The 21,866-nt window shown below is 49.3% G+C and overlaps 1 protein-coding gene across 8 annotated transcripts; it reads right to left on the bottom strand.

Moving 5' to 3' along the window:
• Window positions 1–921: 921 nt before the first annotated feature.
• Window positions 922–21,792, bottom strand: PABPC1L (poly(A) binding protein cytoplasmic 1 like). Of its 8 annotated transcripts, none has more exons than XM_036902180.2 (15): window positions 20,267–21,746; window positions 18,238–18,431; window positions 14,709–14,824; window positions 13,165–13,355; window positions 12,959–13,053; window positions 10,602–10,739; window positions 10,253–10,348; window positions 6,469–6,735; window positions 5,586–5,670; window positions 4,899–5,027; window positions 4,267–4,373; window positions 3,328–3,421; window positions 1,930–2,060; window positions 1,427–1,498; window positions 922–1,110 (listed from the first exon to the last, which is right to left on the bottom strand). In XM_036902180.2, exons 1-14 carry the CDS (start codon window positions 20,457–20,459, stop codon window positions 1,433–1,435), a joined length of 1,902 nt encoding a protein of 633 aa, XP_036758075.2. In that variant the 5' UTR covers window positions 20,460–21,746; the 3' UTR covers window positions 922–1,110; window positions 1,427–1,432. The 8 variants fall into 8 exon arrangements, 7 of the variants coding, with proteins under 7 accessions (XP_036758075.2, XP_036758076.2, XP_057358997.1 ...); XM_036902181.2 differs by having other exon boundaries at window positions 13,216–13,355; XM_057503014.1 differs by lacking the exon at window positions 20,267–21,746 and having other exon boundaries at window positions 14,709–14,919; window positions 18,238–18,374.
• Between the last annotated feature and the right edge of the window lie 74 nt (window positions 21,793–21,866).

Genomic DNA, 21,866 nt, shown 5'->3' with positions numbered 1-21,866 from the left:
CAGGAAGTACCACTCAAGTCCACAAAACGTGGATGAGGCTAGGTGTGCTCTAGAATCCTGCTAGAACTAAGGTTTGCCTCCCCTCTCTGGGCTGCATGTCCTATTTAAATGACCCTCCCCTTAATGGAGCAGAAGTTTGATGACTTCATAAAACAGCAGAGTGTTTTCACTGTCCCTCCATCTGTATCACGTACAGCGCTGAGCAGCATCCCACGGTGCGCGTGCTGCTTCTGATCTCTGGAGGAGGAGTCTGCTGTCCGAGCAGTCAGAGACCTGCAAGCTGAAGTGGATCCTGGAGTCCAGAAACTCCATGGGGGTGGCCAGGGGACCATTTCAAAGTGGGGAACTGTACCCCTTTTCTTGCCACCTCTTAAGCAGGCATGACTCTTACCTGATTTGAGGCCAGTTTAGTGGTGACACTGTCACAATCTCTTCCCAAGGTTTGGAAGGCAAGTATCTTGATTTACTAATGAGAACACTGAAGGTAAACATGACTTGGGAAGGTATCCTAAGGATTCTTCCTCATTATGTTCCACAAGCCCTCAGTCCCTCAGGCCAGAGCATGGAAGCCCTTGCTGCTTCAGAGACGTTTACCTGCACATAGAGTGCTCAAGCCAGGCATTCGGAAACCGCCACGTGCATCAGATGTGGGCGCTTGTGGCTTTAGTTCATCCTCTCAGGGCTGTGTGGTGATGATCATTTCGTCACCACTGCACCTCTGATGGGTGGGTGGCTGCTCCTTTGGGGCTATTACCCATGGTCCCGCTCAGCTCCTGACAGGTCTTTTCTGGTGTACACTCTCTGTGTCCTGGAGCAGCACTTTGGGGTTCTGTCCCTTCAGCAAAGCCCCAACCCAGGCGAGTCTGCTCCCCGCTCTGCCCCACCCCCCTCAGACGCAAGAAGGCCTCCTAGGAGACAGGAAAGTTTGCAGCCCTTTTTAATGCACAAAGCAAAGGTGCACAGACAGTCTGGCTGGGTGGTCAGCCTTCTACCCACACAGAGCTCAAGCACTGATACAGCACGACTGAGAAATAAGTCATGGTTCACAGGGCCTTAGAGTCCAGAGCAGGAAACGCTGTTCTCTTGTCAGGGGAGGGAGGATTCCATTTTCTGGGGGATGAAAGGTTAAAAATAAATGTTTCTGATGTATGACAACCACCCATTCTTCAACTAAGGATGCAGAGTAGGCCAAGCTAGGCAGCACCCAGGGAAAGCCCAGCCTGCTCGGAGCGAGGCCAGGCAGGGCAGCTGCCAAGGGGGCACCTCCTTCACTTGGTACGAGAGACAGCACCCATCTAGTCACACAGCTTGTCTCCTCCTTTGACCCTCACAGCCTCCCCTAAACTCCTTGATGCCTCTGAGAAAGCTGGAAGAAAGGGTTCTTCCCAGCTTCTCTGGGCTCGGCTTCTGCCACCATTCCACTCACCTGGGTTCAGTGCACATTCACTGTCTGCTCAGTGGCCTGGTGTGCCTGCAACACTGCCAGGGCCTCTTCTACCTATGGGATGGAAAGGGAGGAATTTAGGGCAGCGCCCCAGTAGGGTTGCAGGAGGGCCTTGACCTCCCACACCTCAGCATGCTACAAAAATTTCTTTCCCTCCACAATATTCCTATTGCTGCTTGTAAGCTCCCACGACAGAAACACAGGGCCACTTTCTCAGACATACATGCCCTGCTGGACGAGAAGAACCTTAACCCTTGTATTGAGTCAGACCGTAGCTCCTACCAAAACCTTGTACATGGAGCTGCAGAGAATGAATCTGGAGGGACTGAAGGAGCAAGCCCCATGCTAAGATTTGGCAAGTGTTGGCTGGTATTAACAAGATAAATGTCATCTGTTCAGGCAGCGTCCTCCCAGCTCAACTAGGAGAGGCCTTTGCTGTTGTTCCTCCTGCTTTCCCTGCTCCCAGCCCCCAGGCTCTAGCCCACCTTGGCCTTGAGGGACTCTGGAGACTCCAGCATGAGCAGCAGCTCCGAGTTGTCAATCTCCAGCAGCATGCCCGTGATCTTGCCAGCCAGCTGGGTATGCACATCGTAGATAAGAGGGTAAAGATGCTCACCTATAAGGAACAGCCTCTAATGGCACACAGCTGGCTGATGCCTCCCCCACCCCTGCACCCCCAGGTGGTATTGTGGAATGAAACAGAGGCATGGGGGGGGGGGGCTTGTTCCAGAACTGCCCCTACCAGGCTGTGTTACTTAGCCTCACTGGGTGCCTCTCCCAACCATAGCGTAAGCATAGCAAACCCCACTTCAGAGGCTAATTTGAAGAATCAGTTTGATACTATACATGAAAGAATCTGCATAGGGTTTGGCAAAAAGTTGGTTGCTATTTAAAGACTACTCTTGTTCATTTTGCAAGAAATAGTTCCAAGTCTCCATGTTGAAATTCTAGGAAGGATATAATGCTGAACTTGACTTTTTCAGGGGTAGGGAACCAAATACACAGATAAACTCGCCTTCCACCTTCAGGTACTTCTAGTGACAGGGCCTAGTGTTGGTGGCCAGCCCGTCTCAGCCATGTGTGGAAGACTGAGCCAGGGCAGGTGCTGGGTGCCTTATAAGGGGTGGGGGAGCAGCTCAGGGGGAAAGGGATGTTTACAGGGAACTGCTAACAGAGCCTTCTGTCTCTTAAGCCCACCTCTTTGAGGGGTGGGTTGTAAAATGGCAAAACCCCAAGTGAGCTGAGGAGACAACAGGGTGCAGCAATGGGGGCCTTTAGAAAAGGGTCTGGAGATCTTGGTGGCCATGACGAAGAGGGTCTGCCAGTCAGCAGTAAGCTTGTTCGTTAAATCAGCAGTTAGTGGCACCCTCTCACAGGGCTCGTCAGACCTCAGGGATGAGATGAATTGCACGCGGCATTCAGAGTCCAGTAGGAACACACTTATTTGCTCCAAGCACGCTGATTTCCCACCTCCCTGCAGTGGGCACTGGGAAACATGAAGTGTGGTGGCACCATCTTCCCATGCGGGAGAGGTGTGAGGAGCTGCAACACCCACCTGAGGGGCCATTTCTCACCACAAACCCAAGACCATTTACTTACTCCTCCTGGCCCCTGATCTCTCTGCCCCTGGGATCTTTCCACAGCCTAAGTCAGAGTCGCAGAACAGCAGAGCAGATGAAAGCTCAGGACCATCTGGTCTGACAATGTCTTAAGAGAACAGGGCCTACAGGGCAGAGGTGACTCAGGCAAGGTCATCCAGCAGGCTGGGCAGCAGCAAAGCTGGACCTTGTCCTTATGTTTGACTTCCACTCACAGTTTCCCACCAGGCGAGCGAGCTCTCATCCGCCTGTCCCTGCTCCAGACTAGGGGAGCCAGCCACTCACCAATCATCTGCTTTTGCTCGTGCAGCGGTGCTGCGGCCAGCCTGGACGCGGTCAGTGGCTCCTGTCCGGGGATGCACACAGCGGGCTCCTGGGCCTGCACATGGTGCCGGGGACACATCCCTTAACCACCAGAGAAGGACAAGGCCTCCAAACACTTACCCTGTCAGGGGAGCACAGGCCTCCTGGAAGGCTCTGGAAGAGGGGCGCAGGGGGGCAAGGTACAGGCAGTTGGGTGGGATAGAATCCCTACCAAGGGCAGTGACCTAGACAAAGTTACTCTGAGATGTTTTCTTTGGTGCCAGGAACTTGTAAAGGCCCCCAGTGAATGTTGCCAAATGAAAGCTACACATTACTAATCACTTCATGCCAAATAAAGTACTTTTTATCAAGTAGCTTTATTGGCCACATCCCCAGCATGCTTCTGAGCCTTTCACATCTTGGTAACTTAAAAGGCATTTTGCTGTTTAAATATTATTATTGTTCATTTTGCAAGAAGTAGCTCAAAGTATACACATCAAAATTCTAAACAGGATATGATAAATGCTGAGTTTAAGACCTTACCAGGGGCAGGGAGATAATACACAGTCTTTTAATTTAATTACAGATGTTTTCAGTGTTTTTTCAGATTAATCACACCCTTTCAAGATTCAGCATATTTCTACAATACCTTTCCTTGCTGCTCAACATAAATACTAAGGAAATCCAAGTTACTTTTGGCAATAACCCAAAGCAAATTGTAATAACCAACTGTGATCCTGGCCCTTTCCCCCTTTCTGTTAGTAAGGGTGATCTCTTCTTGATTGTACATGTTAATAAATAAAACTTTACAATTCAATAATTAAACAATACACAAAGGCCCAGAGAGGGCCAGCATCTTAGCCAAGGTTCTGAGCCAGGACCCCTAGAGGTGGACTAGGTGGGCAGTTGGAACAGCCTTACCCCATGAGTGTTGTGTGTGGCTGAGGAGTATCTGTGTGTCAGGAGAAGCCCGCCCGGTGTAGAGCCTCCTGCTCCACCGGGTCCTGTGGTCTGGGTACCAATGTTGGCTGTAAGAAGTAAGCAGGGGTGTTAGGACCTGGCCCAGTGTAAAGCCATAGAGCTTAAAGAGGCGGGCATTCACATAGACTCCCCAGTGCTGAGTGGGGGGCCCACACAGAGACGCACAAACACCAGCCAAATGAAGGAGCGGGTGTTCTTGTCCAAAGTTCACACCCTGTTCACAGCTGCTCCAGTCCTCACTCAGGTTCAGATCTGGTGCTGAGCCCTCACACACATGGTCTTAGTCATCCTCACAACAAAACCGGACTACTGTTTCCATCCCTATTTTAAAGATGAGGTGACCAGATAGTGAGCAAGGCCACAGAGGTAGCCCCAGGCACTGGGTCTGTGGGACTTGGGCCCAGCCTAATGGCCATGCTCCTCAGCCTCCGAAATCAGTCCCGCTCTCCAGGAGGGTGAATGGCAAGGTCACCATGGACGCCAGGTCTACCTCCCCACCTGGGCGGACCCAGCACCGGGCCCCCAGCCCACCCCCTCAGACACCCACTCCCCTTGGCCCTGCCCTCACTCACCTACTCTTTGGGTGTGGGGTACCAGGCGTGGCACCTGGGTGGACGCCTGCCGGACACTGCTGACCTGGGCCGGGGGGTGCCGGGACACAGCTGGCAGCTGGCCCAACGAGGCAGCTGGAGAGTAGGCAGCTTGTGGTACAGAGAACATGGACAGAAAAGGGAGGAAGGGGGAAATCAGAGTGTCACACTGCGCCCTGATGGGTCCAGGTGAGGAATGGAATAGAAAGCGGCACTAGGACATTCACAGCAAAAAGACAAGTGAATTCAGGGACCCAGAACTCAGGGGAGGGGTGTGGAATCTGCAGTCACCAAGTCAACGTCCTGACTACACCCCTCAGTCCCCGAGACAGGTTCAAGTCAGGGTGAACTGCACTCTGAGTGTTCGTCAATAATACAGCCCAAGGAGTTGCATTCTCCCAGCTTTGCAGGCATTTTCACAGTCAAAGCAGACAATCGTTGGAGCTACTAAGATAATGGCTACAACTGTGCATCTTGTACAGGCTCAAAGCTGTGTTTGGCACTTTCCACACTTCTCATTTAGAAGAGGAAACTGAGGCTCAGAGGTGAGGTTACCCACCCAAATGAATGGCCTGAGAAGTAGCAGAGCCAGGCATGGCCAAAGCCAGGGTTCTTAACGGCTGTGTTACACATGGGCCAGGCTGAGGGTGGAAGGGGCTGGTCACTCACACGAGGGTCTGGATGGCTGGGCGGTCCACCTGGGAGCAGGCTGGATGGGTGGGCCAGAGCCATAGTACGCAGCCTGGGCTGGAGGCTGTGTGGGAGAAGACCACCTAGAGTGAGGGTGGCTACAGCGGAGGAGGGGAGAACCACATCCCCTCGGGGACACCACTGTAGGAAGTCCACTGTCCCTTCCAGGGGAATGGTTAGGAAAGACCCACAAGGCTGGGATAAAGACTCCTGCTTCCCATCTCAGGATGTCCTGGCCCTGAACCCAAGATCTCAGGTTCAATCCTTGCCCTTCTTTTCAGAGTTACTAGGCCCATGGTCTGCACTCAGTGTGACACATCCTGCTCTAACTTGTGCCAGCTTAAGCTGCTGCTAAAAAAAGCAGGGATGCCCTGGTCCTAGGAGCCACTGATGGCTGGCATCTTTCCACTTCCTTAAGGTCACATGAACTCCTTCCCAAAGCATGTTCCTTAGGACATTAACATCCATGAGAGAGATTAGCAGACATCCCACAAAAAATGACCATCTACATGTAAGTTGAAATGCCACATACCCTCTGCTGGCTCTGGAAAGTCATAATGTATACTGGCACAGTAGGGTAGAATAGCATCTATTGTAAAGAAATCTAGGTTTCTTTTGTTAAATGGAGTATTTCTCAAACTTAATTTGACCATGAGGATCTTTTTCGGCGTAACATGCACAAACCTGTCCAAATGGTAAGTGCTTCTGGAGAGCAACACTACCACCCCCGTTACAGACGGAGTTAAAATGGCCTGCCAGCCACAAGCTGGAAACCCATGTCTGCCCCTGAGGCTCTGTCTTCCTGCTCCACCTGGTGTCCACGGGAAGGGTGCGGCCGGGCTGGTTGTGGGCAGGCCATCACCTGGGGCACAGCAGGCAGGAAGTAGCTGGCGGGCTGCTGGAAGGAGCCCAGGAGGGGGCCACCCAGGGCCCTCACAGTGGAGAGGCGCTGCATGTACTGGTTGGTCAAGATGGCCTTCCGCTCCTCTTTGCGCTGGGCCAGTGCCACGTACAGTGGCTTGGTACTGATGATGCGCCCATTCATCTCTGTCACGGCCTTTGTCGCCTCTTCTGGAGAGGAAAAACATACAAAGCCAAACCCCTTGCTGTGGCCACCCTCTGTCATCACCTAAAAGCAAGACAAGACAAGGGTTGCTGGGGGAAGGGAAGGACTCCTGGGGCCATGCTCCCCCCACCCTGCTCTGGCCCGGGGCCCAGCCCGGCACTGAGCAGGCCCAGGAGAAACTGCAGTCTAGTTGTGCACTGTCACCCACACATTTACTGAGGCCCACCGCATACCAGATTCTCGGCATGCCTTCTAGCGGCAGGTGCACAGCCACCCGACCAGGGAGGCACTGCCACGCCCACTTCACGGGGGACAGAGGGAGGCTCGAGGGTGATGTGCAGAGACCAGTCCACTTGCTAACGGAGGGCTGCTTGCTGCCTAACAGACCATTTCAGGATTTGTTTTTATCTCTGAGTTTTCCTGCTGAACAGATGTTCCTAAGCTGTGATGGAAAGCTGGCTTAAACTGTTACTGTATCTACTTTCATCAGAGGGACTATAATGAGGTGAGATGGCAGCTGAGGACTGGTTAAAATCTAATAGGTCACAGGGTTCTTCCACCAGGGCCACGATCCTAAACATGTTGGTTGAGGTTCACTACGTGAACCTGCATTTCAATTACTCCTTGGGTTTTATTAAATGACCTATACAATTCTTTAGTGCATTTGTAAATTATGAACATAAAAACTTAAGAGCTATATTGTCTAGAGATTCCAATATAGAGATTTGTAAGGAATATGAATATAAACTGAATTTATATTTTAGGGGCTTTATTCTGGTAATTTTCTTTAAAATAAAAGTTCTTATTACCATAAAAATAAAAAAGGAGTGACTTGTCCAGGGCTCACCCAGCCACGGGGTCATACATTAGCCAGAACTTGAACCCAGTGCCCCATTCTGGTAAATCACTGCTGTTGCCAGACACTAAGCCAACTCTCTAGGAATCTGGGGAAGAGGTTCTTAGCCTGTTTATTAAAAGAACCTTTTTATTTTGGAATAACCTTAGATTTATTAGGAAAGTTGCAAAAATAGAACAGAGTTGCTACACATCTTTCACCTAGCTTGCCCCAGTGTTAACACAGGATATTTGCCAAGACTACAATATTTACATTGGGACAGTTAATTATTAGCTACAATATTAACTACAATGCTATTAACATTCAGATTTCACTAGTTTTTCTAATATTTTTTTCTTCCAGAATCCAATCCACAGTGCATTTACAGTTCTCGATCTTTTTTAGGGTCAAGACACTGGCCTAGTTTACACACCCCAAAGAAGACTTGTGCTAATTATTAAATCTTCTTTATTAGAGCCAATGCTCCACATCAGTGATTTTCAAACTGCATTTTCTACCCATTAGTATAGGGGCCTGAACCTGAGAATTCACAGATCCCCTCAGGGAGGTCAATGGATAGACTTCAGGGAGACTGAACTTGGATGGGGAGAAAATGGCATCTGTATTGCCACATTCGCATTTCCTTCTATTTTGAATACAGGCAACAAAAAAATACCATAGTAGTATTAGTTGTGCTTATAATATTAATTATCACATATCACATAATTGCTGATCTCAAAATATCATTTATGCTAATTGCTACTTCACTAGATCTTAGTTTGATGCATTAATTAAAGCATGTACTGCTGTCACCTTAGAATTTTGATAATTATTTTAATATAATTATTTTTTGCAATCCTATGAATATTTTTATGCATTTAAAAATATTGTCAGAAGGAGTCCACAGGCATCATCAGACAGAATTTTCTTGGCACAAAAATATTGTCTTAACATGTTAATAAGAACTTCTATTCATAAAAAATAAAATTGGTACCTACCAGTAGGCCGAGCTAATTATGAATCTGAGAGTGTTGTAAGCACTATATACATTAATTCACTGAATTTTCATAATCACTATTTTATATAAAATATAAAATATATTAAGTTATATAAAAATATATATAAACTTCTATAAAATCCCCATTTTATAACCTGGTTGGTCAGTTAATAAAATAGCCACCCCAGGTGTGCCTCAACTCCAAAAAAATCCAGATATTTTTTTACAATGCCTTTCCTTCAAGGAGTCCTCAAGACAGGTGAATCTCCTGAAGTTCTACGCAACATGTGTGAAGAATTAGATCATTATTTCACTGCTCGTCCTGTGCAAGTGCTCTACATGTAGGCTCTTCAGTGCTGAGGACACCTCTAGGAGGTAGGTAATGTTGCCCCCATTTTACAGGCGGGTAAACAAGGTCCACAAAGCAAAGTCACTTCCTTCCAGTTCCACAGCTAGCTCATGGTAGGACTGGGATCTTGACCTAACTCTAATTAACTTTAAAATTCCAGCTTTCAACCACAATACTACACCAGATAACATTTGCTGGGAAAGGGGGCCCACAGCTTTTTATAACATTTAAGCAAATTCACTGATGATTAATTTACATCTCCCACAGCTTTCTGCCACTTTTTCTTCCCCAAAAGATCCTTAAGCCAGAAATTGTTAGAACTTCTTTCCCAAATACTAGGCTCCCTGGAAGACATTTCAGATTGGATGCAGCAGGCAAATGAACCTCTAGACCACCTCCTAAGAACCCAGCCATCACATCACATGCGCAGCCCCATCACACCCCAGGTGGCTGATATCTCTGGAAAGTTCCTTTTTCACCTGCAACTCCCTATCTTCTCACAGCCAAGTCAAACCTTGCTGTCAGTGCCACTTTGTACAGGAAGCTCTCCTTGTTCCACTGAGCTACTGCAGCTCCACCTCCAGCATCCCCACTCTTCATCCTGACACACCCCCTGCAGATTTGAGTTAGTGATGCATCTGACTTCTCTACTAGACTAAGCTACTTATGGGTAAGGACCATATCTGCCCTATTCCTGTATGCTCCCCAGGGGGCCTGGTAAAACAGCAGGTGCTTAACTATAGAATGAATGACCATTGGGTCATCTTAAAATCATCGGGGGCTTTTAATAAAATGCTAAAGCCCTACTCTATGAGACCAACATTCAATTTGACTGACTCAGGTATATTTAGGAGCTCTTCAGGGGATTTCAGTGACAAGCCATGGTTGAGAACTATCAGTGAGCCCAACACCCTCATCTTATAGATGGGATTCAGACATTTCCTCAAGGTCACAGAGGTACCGAGAACAGCCAGTTGCCACATCTCAGGTGCTAAGGGGGCTGGGCACATGGCAGGTGCTCAATAAATGGGGAAGAATTAATGAAGAACGGTACACTCTCATTTTCCAGATTGGAAAACTGAGGCCCAGAAGGGGTCATGTCACTGGCCAAGGCCAGACAACAAAAGTCAATGGAGACTCTGAGACATGAGTTTCTGGAATCTGGCATACAGTAGGCACTCAATAAATGCTTGCGGCATGAACCAAGGTTACAATGGGCCCCAATAAGTCCACAATGTGACTGGGACTCTATTTCTACCCTCTTTCCCTCCATTCCAGACCAGGCTGCAGATGGACAAGCTCCAGTGGGGTCAGACAAAACCCCCAAAACTCCAAAAGGAGGAAGTTGCTCAACACCAACTCCCTGGAAGCCACCCCTGTAGGCTCCCCTGGCCCTCACCTTGGCACTGGTAATCGCTCCATAGGGAGAGAACTCTTTCCTCAGTTTCTCATCATCAATGGAGTCATCCAGGTTCTTCACATACAGGTTCACGCCCTGGAAGGAAGGGAGCCACAAAATGCACCCCTCCCTCCAAGCCCCAGATGGCCATGGGTAGAGGGGGTGCACTGGAAGCCCCGCCCACCAAGCCCCGTGTCCCTGGTCTTGTACAGCATCCATGCCTCCCAGCAGTCACTCAGCATGCCTGTCACCTGGAAGCTGCAGTGCCCCCAAAGTCAAGTTCCCAGGAGTGGGACTGCAAGAGGCAGGAGTCACGGGCACTTTCGCACAGAAGAGGCCCACCCCGCACCTGGTAACGGTTCAGCCGGTCCTGCTTCATCTGCTCAAACCTGCGCTTCAGTTCATTCTGACGCTCTACCCGCTTCTGGGCCCGGCCCACGTAAAGCAGCTGTCCGCTCACCTCCTTCCCATTCATGTCCATCACAGCCTGTGCAGAAACAGGGAGGGAGCACTTGGTAACCACCAGATGAGGCCTGGCCTTCAGTCCCATCTTCTGGACCTACAGGGGCCACCTGCAAGCCAGTCAGCATGGTTAGCTGAGAGATATCAGTACCAGGATAAAGGCCATGTGTGGTGAATCCACTTTTACAAAACATGGGACAAAATTTAAGAATAAACTGTAGATTAAAACAATTTGATTTGGGCTCTCCCTTAAAAAGGAAAACATGGGAAACTGCAAGTTTCAATGTAACGTTTAGGTTCTAACTGTACCTACACACTGAGTATTTGAACAAAACAGCAAGCATAATTCTTTCAAAATGGCATGAGAGCAGAATCCTATCCTTCACTTCATGTTGGGTTTCACAGCACAAAGAATTCTTTGTGCAAACTATGAGGGCTTTAGGGTTTTTTTTTTTGACATCTGTCTTAACCCTTGCTGATTTTACTTTTCTTCATTTAACTGGCCTAAGCCTGCCAGATCCTAAATTGTCAGGGACTTTGCATGAAATCCTACATCTTCTGCAAGATATGAAACTTCTCTTTGCAATCCATTTATACTGAACTGGATTTGCATGGACTTATCCACCAACGTCAGCAAAAAGCAGACCCATGTGGGTACTGACTCAGTGGTTAGGATTAGACACTGGCGTTAGTGAGGAGAATTTGAAAGTGAACTGACTTTTTAAGTGGTCAGTTCATTAGTAGATATTTTCACATGATGACTTTTGCTTCCCTATCTAAATGTGCAAACATATGTACATATACCTTAGGGACCCAGGAACTGCTTGCTCTGCAGCAGTCTTCAAGGTCATTACTGAAGCCTCTAAGACATTGGAGGCTACGGACCCTTGCAGTTTCACCCTTCTACTCCAACTGGTCATTTTACAGTTGGGGAAACCAAAGCCTAGAGAGAGGGTGGGACTTCCAAGGACACACAGAAAGTTACCTTTCAAAGGAGCCATTTATTTACGAACAAAACTTTGGAGTCAGAAAGAACGGGTTCTCATCCTAGGGGTCTCTCTTCCTAGCTGTGACCTTGTGGAACCTAATAGCAACAGGAGAGCCCACACTGGTGGAAGTAGAGGTGAGGATGTATGCAAAGCCCTAGCCACGTGCCTAGCCTCATGGTAAGTGCCCAGTGAGAAGTGGCTGCTGTCAAGACGGCACCAGGTCCAGGTCTCTATCCAGAATCCACCTCCAGCTGGGATCTTTCATGTTCAATGATCTCAGTGGGGCAGTGGCCAGGAAAGAAGCTTTATGGTGGGAGGCCAAATAGGACATGATTGTTCCAGCTTTGTCACTTACTGTGTGACCCTGTACCATTCACTTGTTCAGCAAATGTGTATCTTGTACCTACTGGCAGGTGCAATACTAGCGACTTCATGGTGAAGCGAGACCCAGCCCCTACTCCCAGTTCTGTGCACCGAGACCGGCGCTAATGCTGGAGACAGACGGGTACCTCATCAGAAGCATGTGAGCACAGAAGAGGAGACTTCCTGGAGGAAGGAAAGTACAGCTGAGACCCAAAGAACAGACACTAACTAGTCTAGAACTACACTGTCCAGACTACTGAGCACCTAGAATATGGCTAGTCTGAGTAAACATGCACTATAGCACCAGATTTCAAAGACTAGTACAAAAAAGGGAATGTAAAATATTTCAATTTTTATACTGAATACACACTGAAGTGATAACCTGAATATGTTAAGTTGAATAAAATATAATTAATCAGTTTATTTTACCCTTTTTAACGTGGCTACTGGAAAAGTTCAAATCACACATGTGCTAATATTCTATTTCTATTAAACAGCACTGGTCTAAAGCATCAGAGAAAGAAAGTGTTTAGAGAAAACAACATTTACAAAGAAATAATACACTGGAAGCAAGGAATAATACAGCACTTCTCCCTGGCCTCAATCCCACCAGCAATTCAAGAAGATGGTGGCTGTCTCAAAGGCCCTTTCTACCTCCCATGAGGCAAGAAATCTATGAAAGAAGTCAGCCTTAGGGTTTGGAACTAAGCTAAAGAGACTGGAACCTTCTGCCTTCACCACAAGCAGGCAGGGCCCCCGCTCACGTGGGCCCAAGCTGGGGAGGGGCATTCTTTTTCCTCCAGGGGCAGCAGGGGCCCCCAGGTCCTGATTCCCTTCTTCCCAGTACTGGCTCAGTACCTCCTCCATGAACAGGGCCATAGGAGGCTCCTACCTTCTGGGCTTCCTCATGCTTCTCAAAGTTGACAAAGCCAAAGCCCCGGGAGTGGCCGCTGTCATCTCTCATCACCTTCACACTCAGCATCTTCCCTGAGAAGGGCCAACCTGGCTCAAAGGGGAGTCAGGGACACCCCAAGGTATTCCCCTCCCTTGCCACAAGTCCTCAGGGAGCCTCGGGAAAGCCCCGCCTCCCAGCCCCACCTGGCAGTAGAAGAGAAAGTGATCCCCAGTTCCCCTGGGGAACACGCGCACCAAACTGGGAGAAGAGGTCCCGCAGGCCCTGCTCATCCACATCCCCACAGAAGTTCTTCACGTAGACGTTGGTGAACTCCATTGCTCGAGCTCCCAGCTCTGCGGCCCGCTCCCGTCGAGACTTGAAGTGGTCAACAAAGCTGTGGACACACCCACAGGGTAGGCAACTGCCAGCCTTCAGCCACCCCATCCCGACCACAGCCTACCCAGCAAACCCAGGTCACTTGGGTCAATTGCCACCGGCCTCCAGTCCCCCGTATCCCTCACTGGGAGAGGACAAGGCAATAGTTCTTAAGTGGAACACTCCAAGGCCCAACCACTTCCAACAGCCAAGAGTCTATGTTCCATCATAGGCTGGAGGCACACAGGGAACTCCTACCAGGCAGCTGAGGGCACAGGAGATAAGAGCATGAACTTGGGAGTTATACAGATGAGGGCGTGCATCCTTGTTCTGCAGCTGCCTAGTTGTGTGACCTTGGCAAAGTTACTTAACCTCTTTGAGCCTCCATGTTCATTCCTGTAAAACTAGGGATCAAACTCACATCACAGGGATTCGCTAATTCATTTAACACGGACTGGGCACACTGGGGAAGCGGTGGTGAGAGAACCACGCCAGTGCTGCTATGGGGGAAGGGACTGAAATCACTTAAATACAATTTTAAAAATTGTAATTTCCAGGTCCATGTAAACACAGCTAGGAAAGCATCTTTGATTAAGGGGAAAATAAATGAAGCATAAGAAAATGTGATGGTATCTGTAACACATTTAGCATAAGTGAGTTGTAGCTGGCACTAAAAATTGAAGAAAACCAAGTAGCAAAGTTAAACTTGGGCAAATTGCAGCTAACAAACAGAACAATCTTCTGGGAACTGGGAAGAGGTTCAGTCTTGTTGACAGGAGCCTTCCCTGAGAAACCCAGGACAAAGGGACTCTCTGTACATCTCCCAGCTCGAAGCCTCTCTCACTCCACAGCAGGAAGCATGGGGTTGGGCCACCAGATGGGCAGGATAAAACAGGGAGATGGGGACGGCCAAAGCAGATTCTCTCCAGCATCTGCATCTGTTTTCCCATCTGTGAAGTGGTGATGATGCCAAACTTAAATGTATGACGATGGCAGGCTAAGCACATGCCTACTTTACTTCCTGTCCAAAACTCCCATGAAAAAACACAAAATGTTTAAGAAAAAGAAAAATAAATCACAGCCATGGTGGAAGGCTGGAGAACAGAGTCCCAGAGTCTGTTGATGATTTAATGGTCATTAACTGTTCCTGCTAGAATTTCAACATCATTACGTCATTTACTACTCAGAACAATCCTCTAACACGTATCAGCAGCCCAACTATTATTAGGGGAAAGGGGGTTGCTCCCAGGTCACACTGCCAGGAAGAATGACAGCTGCTGTTCAGTGCCCGGGGCCATTACACACCCCCAGCTGGTGGTGTCAGGATGCTGGCCCTTTGGCCTGGGCCCTGCCCCCTCGTCCCACCACTCACACTTTGCGGTCGTTCAACAGCATCCCGTTCATGGTGCTGATGGCCTGCTGTGCGGCCTCATGGGTCTCAAAATGGACAAATCCAAAGCCTTTGGAGCCGTGATCATCACAAACCACCTGGGCCACAGGGAAAAAGGACAGGGACAGCATCCAACAGGCCGCTCAGGTAGGAAAGAATGATAACGACTAATATCTGAGTGCTTGCTCTGTGCCTGTGAAAGAGAACCCTGTATCACACACCAGCTCCATTCTTAGAGATGGGGAACTAAAGCTCAGAGAGGTCAATCCACTTGCTTAAGATCATACAGCAGTAAGGAGGGAGTGTCCTTAAACTAAACAGAGATCTCATCTATGCCATCAACCAGCTTTTAATTACCTTCCTAAGGCAGTGGGTAAAAGGATTAGATTCAAACCCCCACTCCTGCACCCCTGTTTCTAATAGCAAATCAGAAACAACCTGAATATCCATCATGCGGAGACTGGCTAAGTTACAGTACATTCATACTGGTCTGCTGTGCTTGCACAGTTGAAGAGAACATGGTAGATTATATGGCTAACATAGTGTTATCTGTGAGGTATATTGTTAAGTGGGGGGAAAAAAAAACAAGCTCATCTGGGTTAAAGTAGGCATCTACACATGGGAAAATTTTAAGCAGACACACATAAAACTCTTAACCATTGTTTCTGGGGACAAGGGTTGAAAGGGACACAGCCTTCTTTTTTGCTTTACTTCCTTCCACGTTGTTTAAACTTTACCAATTCATGTATGGTTTCAACAAATTTACTTCAGTTTTTTAAAAGACCCACAAATATCCTGCACACATCTGTAAGCCCCCTGACTTAAGGCAAGATTTTCAGGTCATGCAGTTACCATTCCTCCGGCTGAACCTACACTGGGACCCCAAACATCCCTTTCAAGGGGTCCTTGCCTCCGCCATCCCTGCAGCCACTGCCGCAGCTCAGCTAGGTGACATTTTCAGCCCCCCCAGCCCCCCAACCCAGCTTCCGTGTTGACCAGGGGATGCTTTTTCCAAAATGTAATTGTGACCATGTCCCTTAGGGACACAACACTCTCTACAGAACTGTGTCAAGTTGGCATCTGAGGCTCTCTGGCTGGCCATGCTCAATAGGCCCTGCTCCTGAATCCTGGGCCAAGACACACGCCTCTGCCTCTCCAGCCCCCAACAAGGGCTCCACTTTCAACTCAAGCCCCAGCTCTTCTATTAGATTTAGTCATGTTGGCTGGGTCTCCATTCTGGGCCAAGCACCTGGGAAGGACACCACATGGTTAACTTTTTAAATTTGCCCTAAGCACCCTTTTAGGCAGTTTTTAACCTCTGGGCCCTCAGCTGTCTGATTGGAGAAAGTAGGAATAAGTGACTTGTCTAAGGTCGCCAGCCAGCAGAAGTAACTTTGTGATTATTATAGCTACCATTTTGATGCTTAATATGTGCCAGGTACCCTCTCAAGAGCTATACATGTTATGAAGATTACCCGAGTTAATATACATTCGCAACAACCCTTTAGGTACGGTCCCCCTCTACTGCAACCTTTTAGAGAGAACTTGAGGGTGGGAGAGGTTAAACAACAGTCAAGGTCACATGGCCCAGTACCAGAAGAAGTAGGATTTGAACCCAGGATGTTTGGCCCTCTAGTCCAAGGTCTAATGGACCATGTTATGCTGCCTCTCTGCTCAGTGGCTGGACAGAGCTTTGTACTTGGGTGCCTGACTCCAGATCTAATGCTCTTTCCACTGTGCTACAGAAACCTGTCCTGAGCACCCATGTGCCACTCCCTCCTGGGCCTTGACTACATGGGTCATTAGGGCTTTGCCCTCAGAGCCCAGTTTCCAGCGATTCCCATGTCTCACCATCTGCAAGCAGCTGAGAACCCCTGGGGCAGGAATCACATTGTGCTCCTTGTACCTAACTAGGCCCACAAAGGAGCCTCATTAGGCCTGCAAAGACTTGTCTGAGTCACACAGAGCTTTCTGTCCAATCCACAGGGGCCCAGAGGCAGCCTCAAGGCCTGGATAATGGGGACAGACATGCTGTTCCCTATTAAGTTATCCTCAACTCAGCCAGCAAACCTATTGGTCAAATCCTGGCTCTGCCACTTACCTCCTACCCCCACCTACCTCCTATCCCCATGTAACAATATTTAACCATGGACAACTGACCCCTGCTCTGAGTCTCTCTGCTGTCAAATAACACAGGGTTCCTCTTGTTTATATCTTAAGGGGATGCTATGGGAAATATAATAGGGCTATGGATACAGAAAACCTAGTACATAAAAAGCACTTGATAAGTTTATTATTCTTGTTAAAACTGACCCCACAGATCTTTTCCACTGATCCTTAAAAGCAGAAAATAGCCCTTTCTGTCTATCATGAAAGCACTTAGCAGTTACTGCACCTTCGTGAGTGTGCCTGCTCCTCTGGGTCATGAGGATATACCCTCATTCATAGGGAGGTGGTGAGGCCTAAGAACTTTCTGACTGTGCCTGGCACCCAGTAGTACTCAAGGAAGGGTCCTAACAGAGGGTGCTATCACCCCCCCACCTCCTCAGGAGGGTGGACATGCCAAAGTCTGCAGGCTAACTGCCGTCTTCAGAAGATCTAGAGGCAAAATACCCAGATTTAAGCCATCAGGATCAACTGACCTGCCCTAGGATCTCTGATCCTCAAGATCTTCATCTACAAGGTCAGAGAAATGACCAGAGCCCTTCTTAAATGATAATACAGCTATTTGCTCAACAGATAGTTATTGAGCACCCACCACATGTCACATCTTATTCAAGGTACTGGGATACAATGGTGAATAAGAATAAGATCGCTACTTTAATGGAACTTCCATTCTATTGTATCAGAAACCTTAAAAACAATCTGTGGCCACTGATTGCCAGGATGGCCTCAATTAATGGCCTCCCTGTATCCATGCCCTTTGTCCTCTAATTTCTACTGTCCTTTTACCTGAATGTGGCTGACCTTGTGACTTGCTTTAGTCAATAGGATGCATGGGAAGTAAGTGTACCAGTTCTGGGCTTAGATCTCAAGAAGGCTGGTGGGCTACCACTCTGTCTCCTGGGACCCTGCCACTGCCATCAGAATAGCCTGGACTAGCCTGCTGGTGGGTGAAAGACCATACGGAGGAAAGCTGAGATGTGACAGCCAACCACTTCCTAGAAGCAGAGGCAACCAGTTCTCCATGGGCACATGAAGGAGCCCAGGCAAGACCAGAACTGTCCAGCTGAACTCAGCCCACATCACCAACTGCAGAATTAGGAGCTAAATGAATGGTTTTTGCTGACAGCCACTAAATTTTGGCATTGGCTATAGCTGACACAGAGGTGACGCCTGATCATTCTGTGAAGATAACACTGAAAGAATGACTACCTTTCAAGTGCTTGCTGCACCTGGAGCTTTTCTGAAGAGACCTCGTAACTGTAAAAGTGAGGTGTTGCTTGGCATCCCTCTACCACCCAGGTATTTGATACAGACCCCACCTGCCGCACCAAAGAGGCACTCCCACCTTGCAAGAGAGGATGTTCCCAAAGGCAGAGAAGGTGTCATATAAAGCCTTGTTGTCAATGGAGTCCTCCAGATTCTTGATGAAGATGTTGCCCACACCTGACTTGCGAAGTCCTGGGTCTCTCTGGGACCACATGATGCGGATGGGCTGGCCTTTGATCACCTCAAAGTTCATTGTATCCAGTGCCCGCTCCGCTGGACAGGAGGGGGAGAGGAAGGAGCAAGTTAGGGGGATTTTCCTTCCTCAAGCCCACTGAACTGGGAGAAAATTAAAAGAGGAAAAAGAAAAAGAAAAAAAACACCACTGGGTCTCACTGGAGATAAGAGCCTGAAGGCTCAGGAGGGACACAGAAGGAACTCATGTACATGGCAGCCCTCCCACCCTCCAGTTAGGATCTCATTCAACTCCTCACCATAGCCATGCGAACAATGATTCCTATCCCCATTTTACAGAAGGGAAAACTGAGGCTTGGAAAGGGGAAAAGTCAGTCGCAGAGCAAGGTCTACTGTGGTTTCTAAAGAACACGAGTAGATAAACATGCAAGGAGGGTCCATATGACAAAGAGTAGCAACAGTTTGAGGAAATAGCCACAGAGTTGAAATTTGATCTAGGCTTTGAGGAAGGTGGATGTCACCTCTCTGAGCCTCTTTCTCTCAGAGAGAAGATGTAAGTAAAGTAAGGATGATGATAGCATTATCCACCTTTCCACATCTAACAAAAGGTGATACAACACTTACATCCAGGTCATTGGTCAGGCTGAAATGAAATAAGATATACAAAGTACCTCATACTTCATGCTTGGTGCAAAATAGGTGCCTGGTAAATGGTAGTGTGTCTCAAAACAGCAGCCTATGTCCGGCCTCCTGCCAGTGCTACAGTTTATCCCTCTTCCAGGTAATACGCTGTCCCTGGCTCCAGGGACTCTAGTTTCAGAGGCATGGAGGGGAACCATGGAGAACTCAGGGAGCAAGTTTCAAGAGGTCTGAGTTTTCCATTCAGTCCTTTCATAAACACCTGGGGCAAAATCCCTCCTCTCTGCTGGAACTCAGTTTATCCCATCCATGGAGGCTGGCCCAGCAGGGCAGTCATGCAGGGCTTGGAGGGACATGAGGAGGCAGTGGGTGGGGAAAGCAGAGCAGAGGTGAAGGCTCCCTGGAATCCAGCTTCGTGACAGGCAGAACAATGCCAGCAAACCTCCCAGCTCAGGGAACCTCCCCATCCACCCAGGACACTCAGAGTAAGGGCATCCTCTTTTGGACTTGGCTGGGACAGGCCTTTTTTTGGAGTCTTATGCCTGAACATTATAGTAACCGTTATTTTTCTTATGTTACCACTTTTGACTACTGGGGAATAAGCCTTGGCTGCATTTCGCAGACAGCTGGTGCTCCAGCTCACACCCTACTGGCAGAGCTCAAGCAAAACCCTGTACTCTTAACCTTTATCCTCTCCTCTCCCAAGCAATGTGGACATACCCGTGTGGGAGGCTCTCATCAATGCTGTCAGCTCTGAGAAACAGGACATGGAGGCTGGGGCGGAGGAGGTGCTGGCTACAGAACAGGGGAGAGGCCCAGCCAGAGGCCAGCTCTCCTGCCTTCCCTGCTCCACACCTGTGTTCCCTTAGGCATCTTCCTCCCAGGAGCTTCAAATTTCTCAGCCTCCCAAACACTCTCTAAGGCAGGTAGGATCCCATTTCAAAGACGGACAACTGAAGCTCAGAATGATCCGAGTTAATTTGCTGAACATACACAGCTGCAGGCTTTCTGATTCCAGGTGGGCTTGACCCCAAAGCCCTTAGCTGTTTTCCCTCAGCCCTAATACCTGTCAAACGGAGCACCAGTAAAACACACAGTAGTCAGTGCCGGTTTCTGTCTCAGGGGCCGGGCCCTTCCCACGCCCTACAACTCTGGGCCCGTTTCCACGGCTACAAGATGGGAGCTGCAGGAGCAGCCAGAGATGAAGGCGCGGATGGCCGAGGCGCTGCCGCCCGCCGGTCCGTGCCCTGGGCACCGTGCCCTCCCCCGGGGCTCACCGTCAGCGGGCTGCTGGAAGTTGACGTAGGCGTAGCCCAGCGAGCGGCGGGTGGCCACGTCGCGGCACACGCGGATGGACAGGATGGGCCCCGCGGGAGAGAACTTGTCGAAGAGCATGGCCTCGGTCACGTCCGGGTGTAGGTCGCCCACGTAGAGAGAGGCGAGCGGGTAGCCCGGGCCGCTAGCATTCATGGCTGGTCGCGGGCCGGATTTGCGGGGGGAACGAGGGACCGAGCCGCGCGCCCCGCGCCCGCTCACCCGACAGGCGCCTAGGCAGCAGGACTGTGGGCGTGCAGGGCTCTCCCTGAGCTGCCGGCCGCCCGCCCTTTACCGCCCCGCGACTCCTCCCCCTTCCCGCCCCGCACCTGGGAGCCCTTCGCGTTCTCGGCGCCGCAGGTGGGGGACGTCTCCGAGCTCGCCCCGGGGGTCAAGAACCCCCAGCCTGGTCCGGGACGGGGCTGCAGGGCCTCTCCAGCAGGTCAGAGGGCGGGGACTGGGACTCGCTCTGATCCGCATGATGTCACCGTCTTTCTGGGCCCATTTTCCCTCCCTTAAAACAGGACTTCCTCTTCGCAAGCATTAAAGGAGACCGCATCCTGCGCCTGCTTCACATACAAATACCGTTTCAAAGCTCGTGTACCTTACCTCCTCAAAGCAGTCTTTTCCCCAAGCCAGGCCAGATGCAGTCCCACCTGTCGCGGAACCGGCTTTGGGATGTGGACTCAAGGCTCCATGAAAGACATTGGGACCACTGAGGTTTTCCTTGACACTGGCTCTTACATGGCCTAATTCTTTTTGTAGGGCTTTCCAGCCCACCTTTCAACTAAGCCACCCCACTTGTATCCCATCAGGAAGGCTCACCGAGTTATTCTAGGAACCTAACACAAGGTTGTGGTGGCTGCAAACTGAGCGCGACCTGTCAGTTTGTTTGCAGCCTCAATCTGCGTTATATAGCCATTGTTTTAAAAGTCCAATCCACTGTCGACCAATACTTCACCCTGCCTCTCACAGGCTCTTCTGGTTCCCAATGACCTTTGGTTGGGCAGGACTTGGGCAGGTGTAGTAGTTCGGGAACAGGGACAGAAGCTGGTCTGGCCCTCCAGCCCATAGTACCAAGAAAGCACCAACCAGTTCTAATGCTGGGCTAAACTACATTCCTCTACCCAGAATGGTTTCCTCTCCTTGTGAGAATGCACATGTTTTTAGAAAGGGGCCAAATGCAATGTGGAGACAGTGGCAGACTACGATAGTGTTAGGGCAGATGAGAGACTGGTATAACCCTGGAGGTGACCAAGCCTTATGTAACCACCTCTCACTGGTTTTCTTAACCTCAGGGTTAAGAAAGGTGGGGGCAATCTCCAATGAGATGCAAAGTAACCAACTGTCCATACCAAACCTCAGAAGCCACAAAGGAGGACCTAATCTCTGGATGGTTTGTTATGGAAGGTGGAGAGGCACCAGGTAATAGGTGGAAAAAGGCTCTGTGTTAATTAATCTTAAGTTTCTTTTCCCTTTATGACACCCTGAATTTTGTTCTGAAGGATGAAACAAAGCTTTGAAGGAAGAGCAGAAAGCCAAATATAAGTGATCAGAAGAACA

Source organism: Manis pentadactyla, chromosome 5 (genome assembly GCF_030020395.1).
Source record: "Manis pentadactyla isolate mManPen7 chromosome 5, mManPen7.hap1, whole genome shotgun sequence".
Classification (NCBI taxonomy): domain Eukaryota; kingdom Metazoa; phylum Chordata; class Mammalia; order Pholidota; family Manidae; genus Manis; species Manis pentadactyla.
The sequence above is the reverse complement of the archived record's forward strand: the minus strand, read 5'-3'. Positions and strand labels throughout refer to the sequence as shown.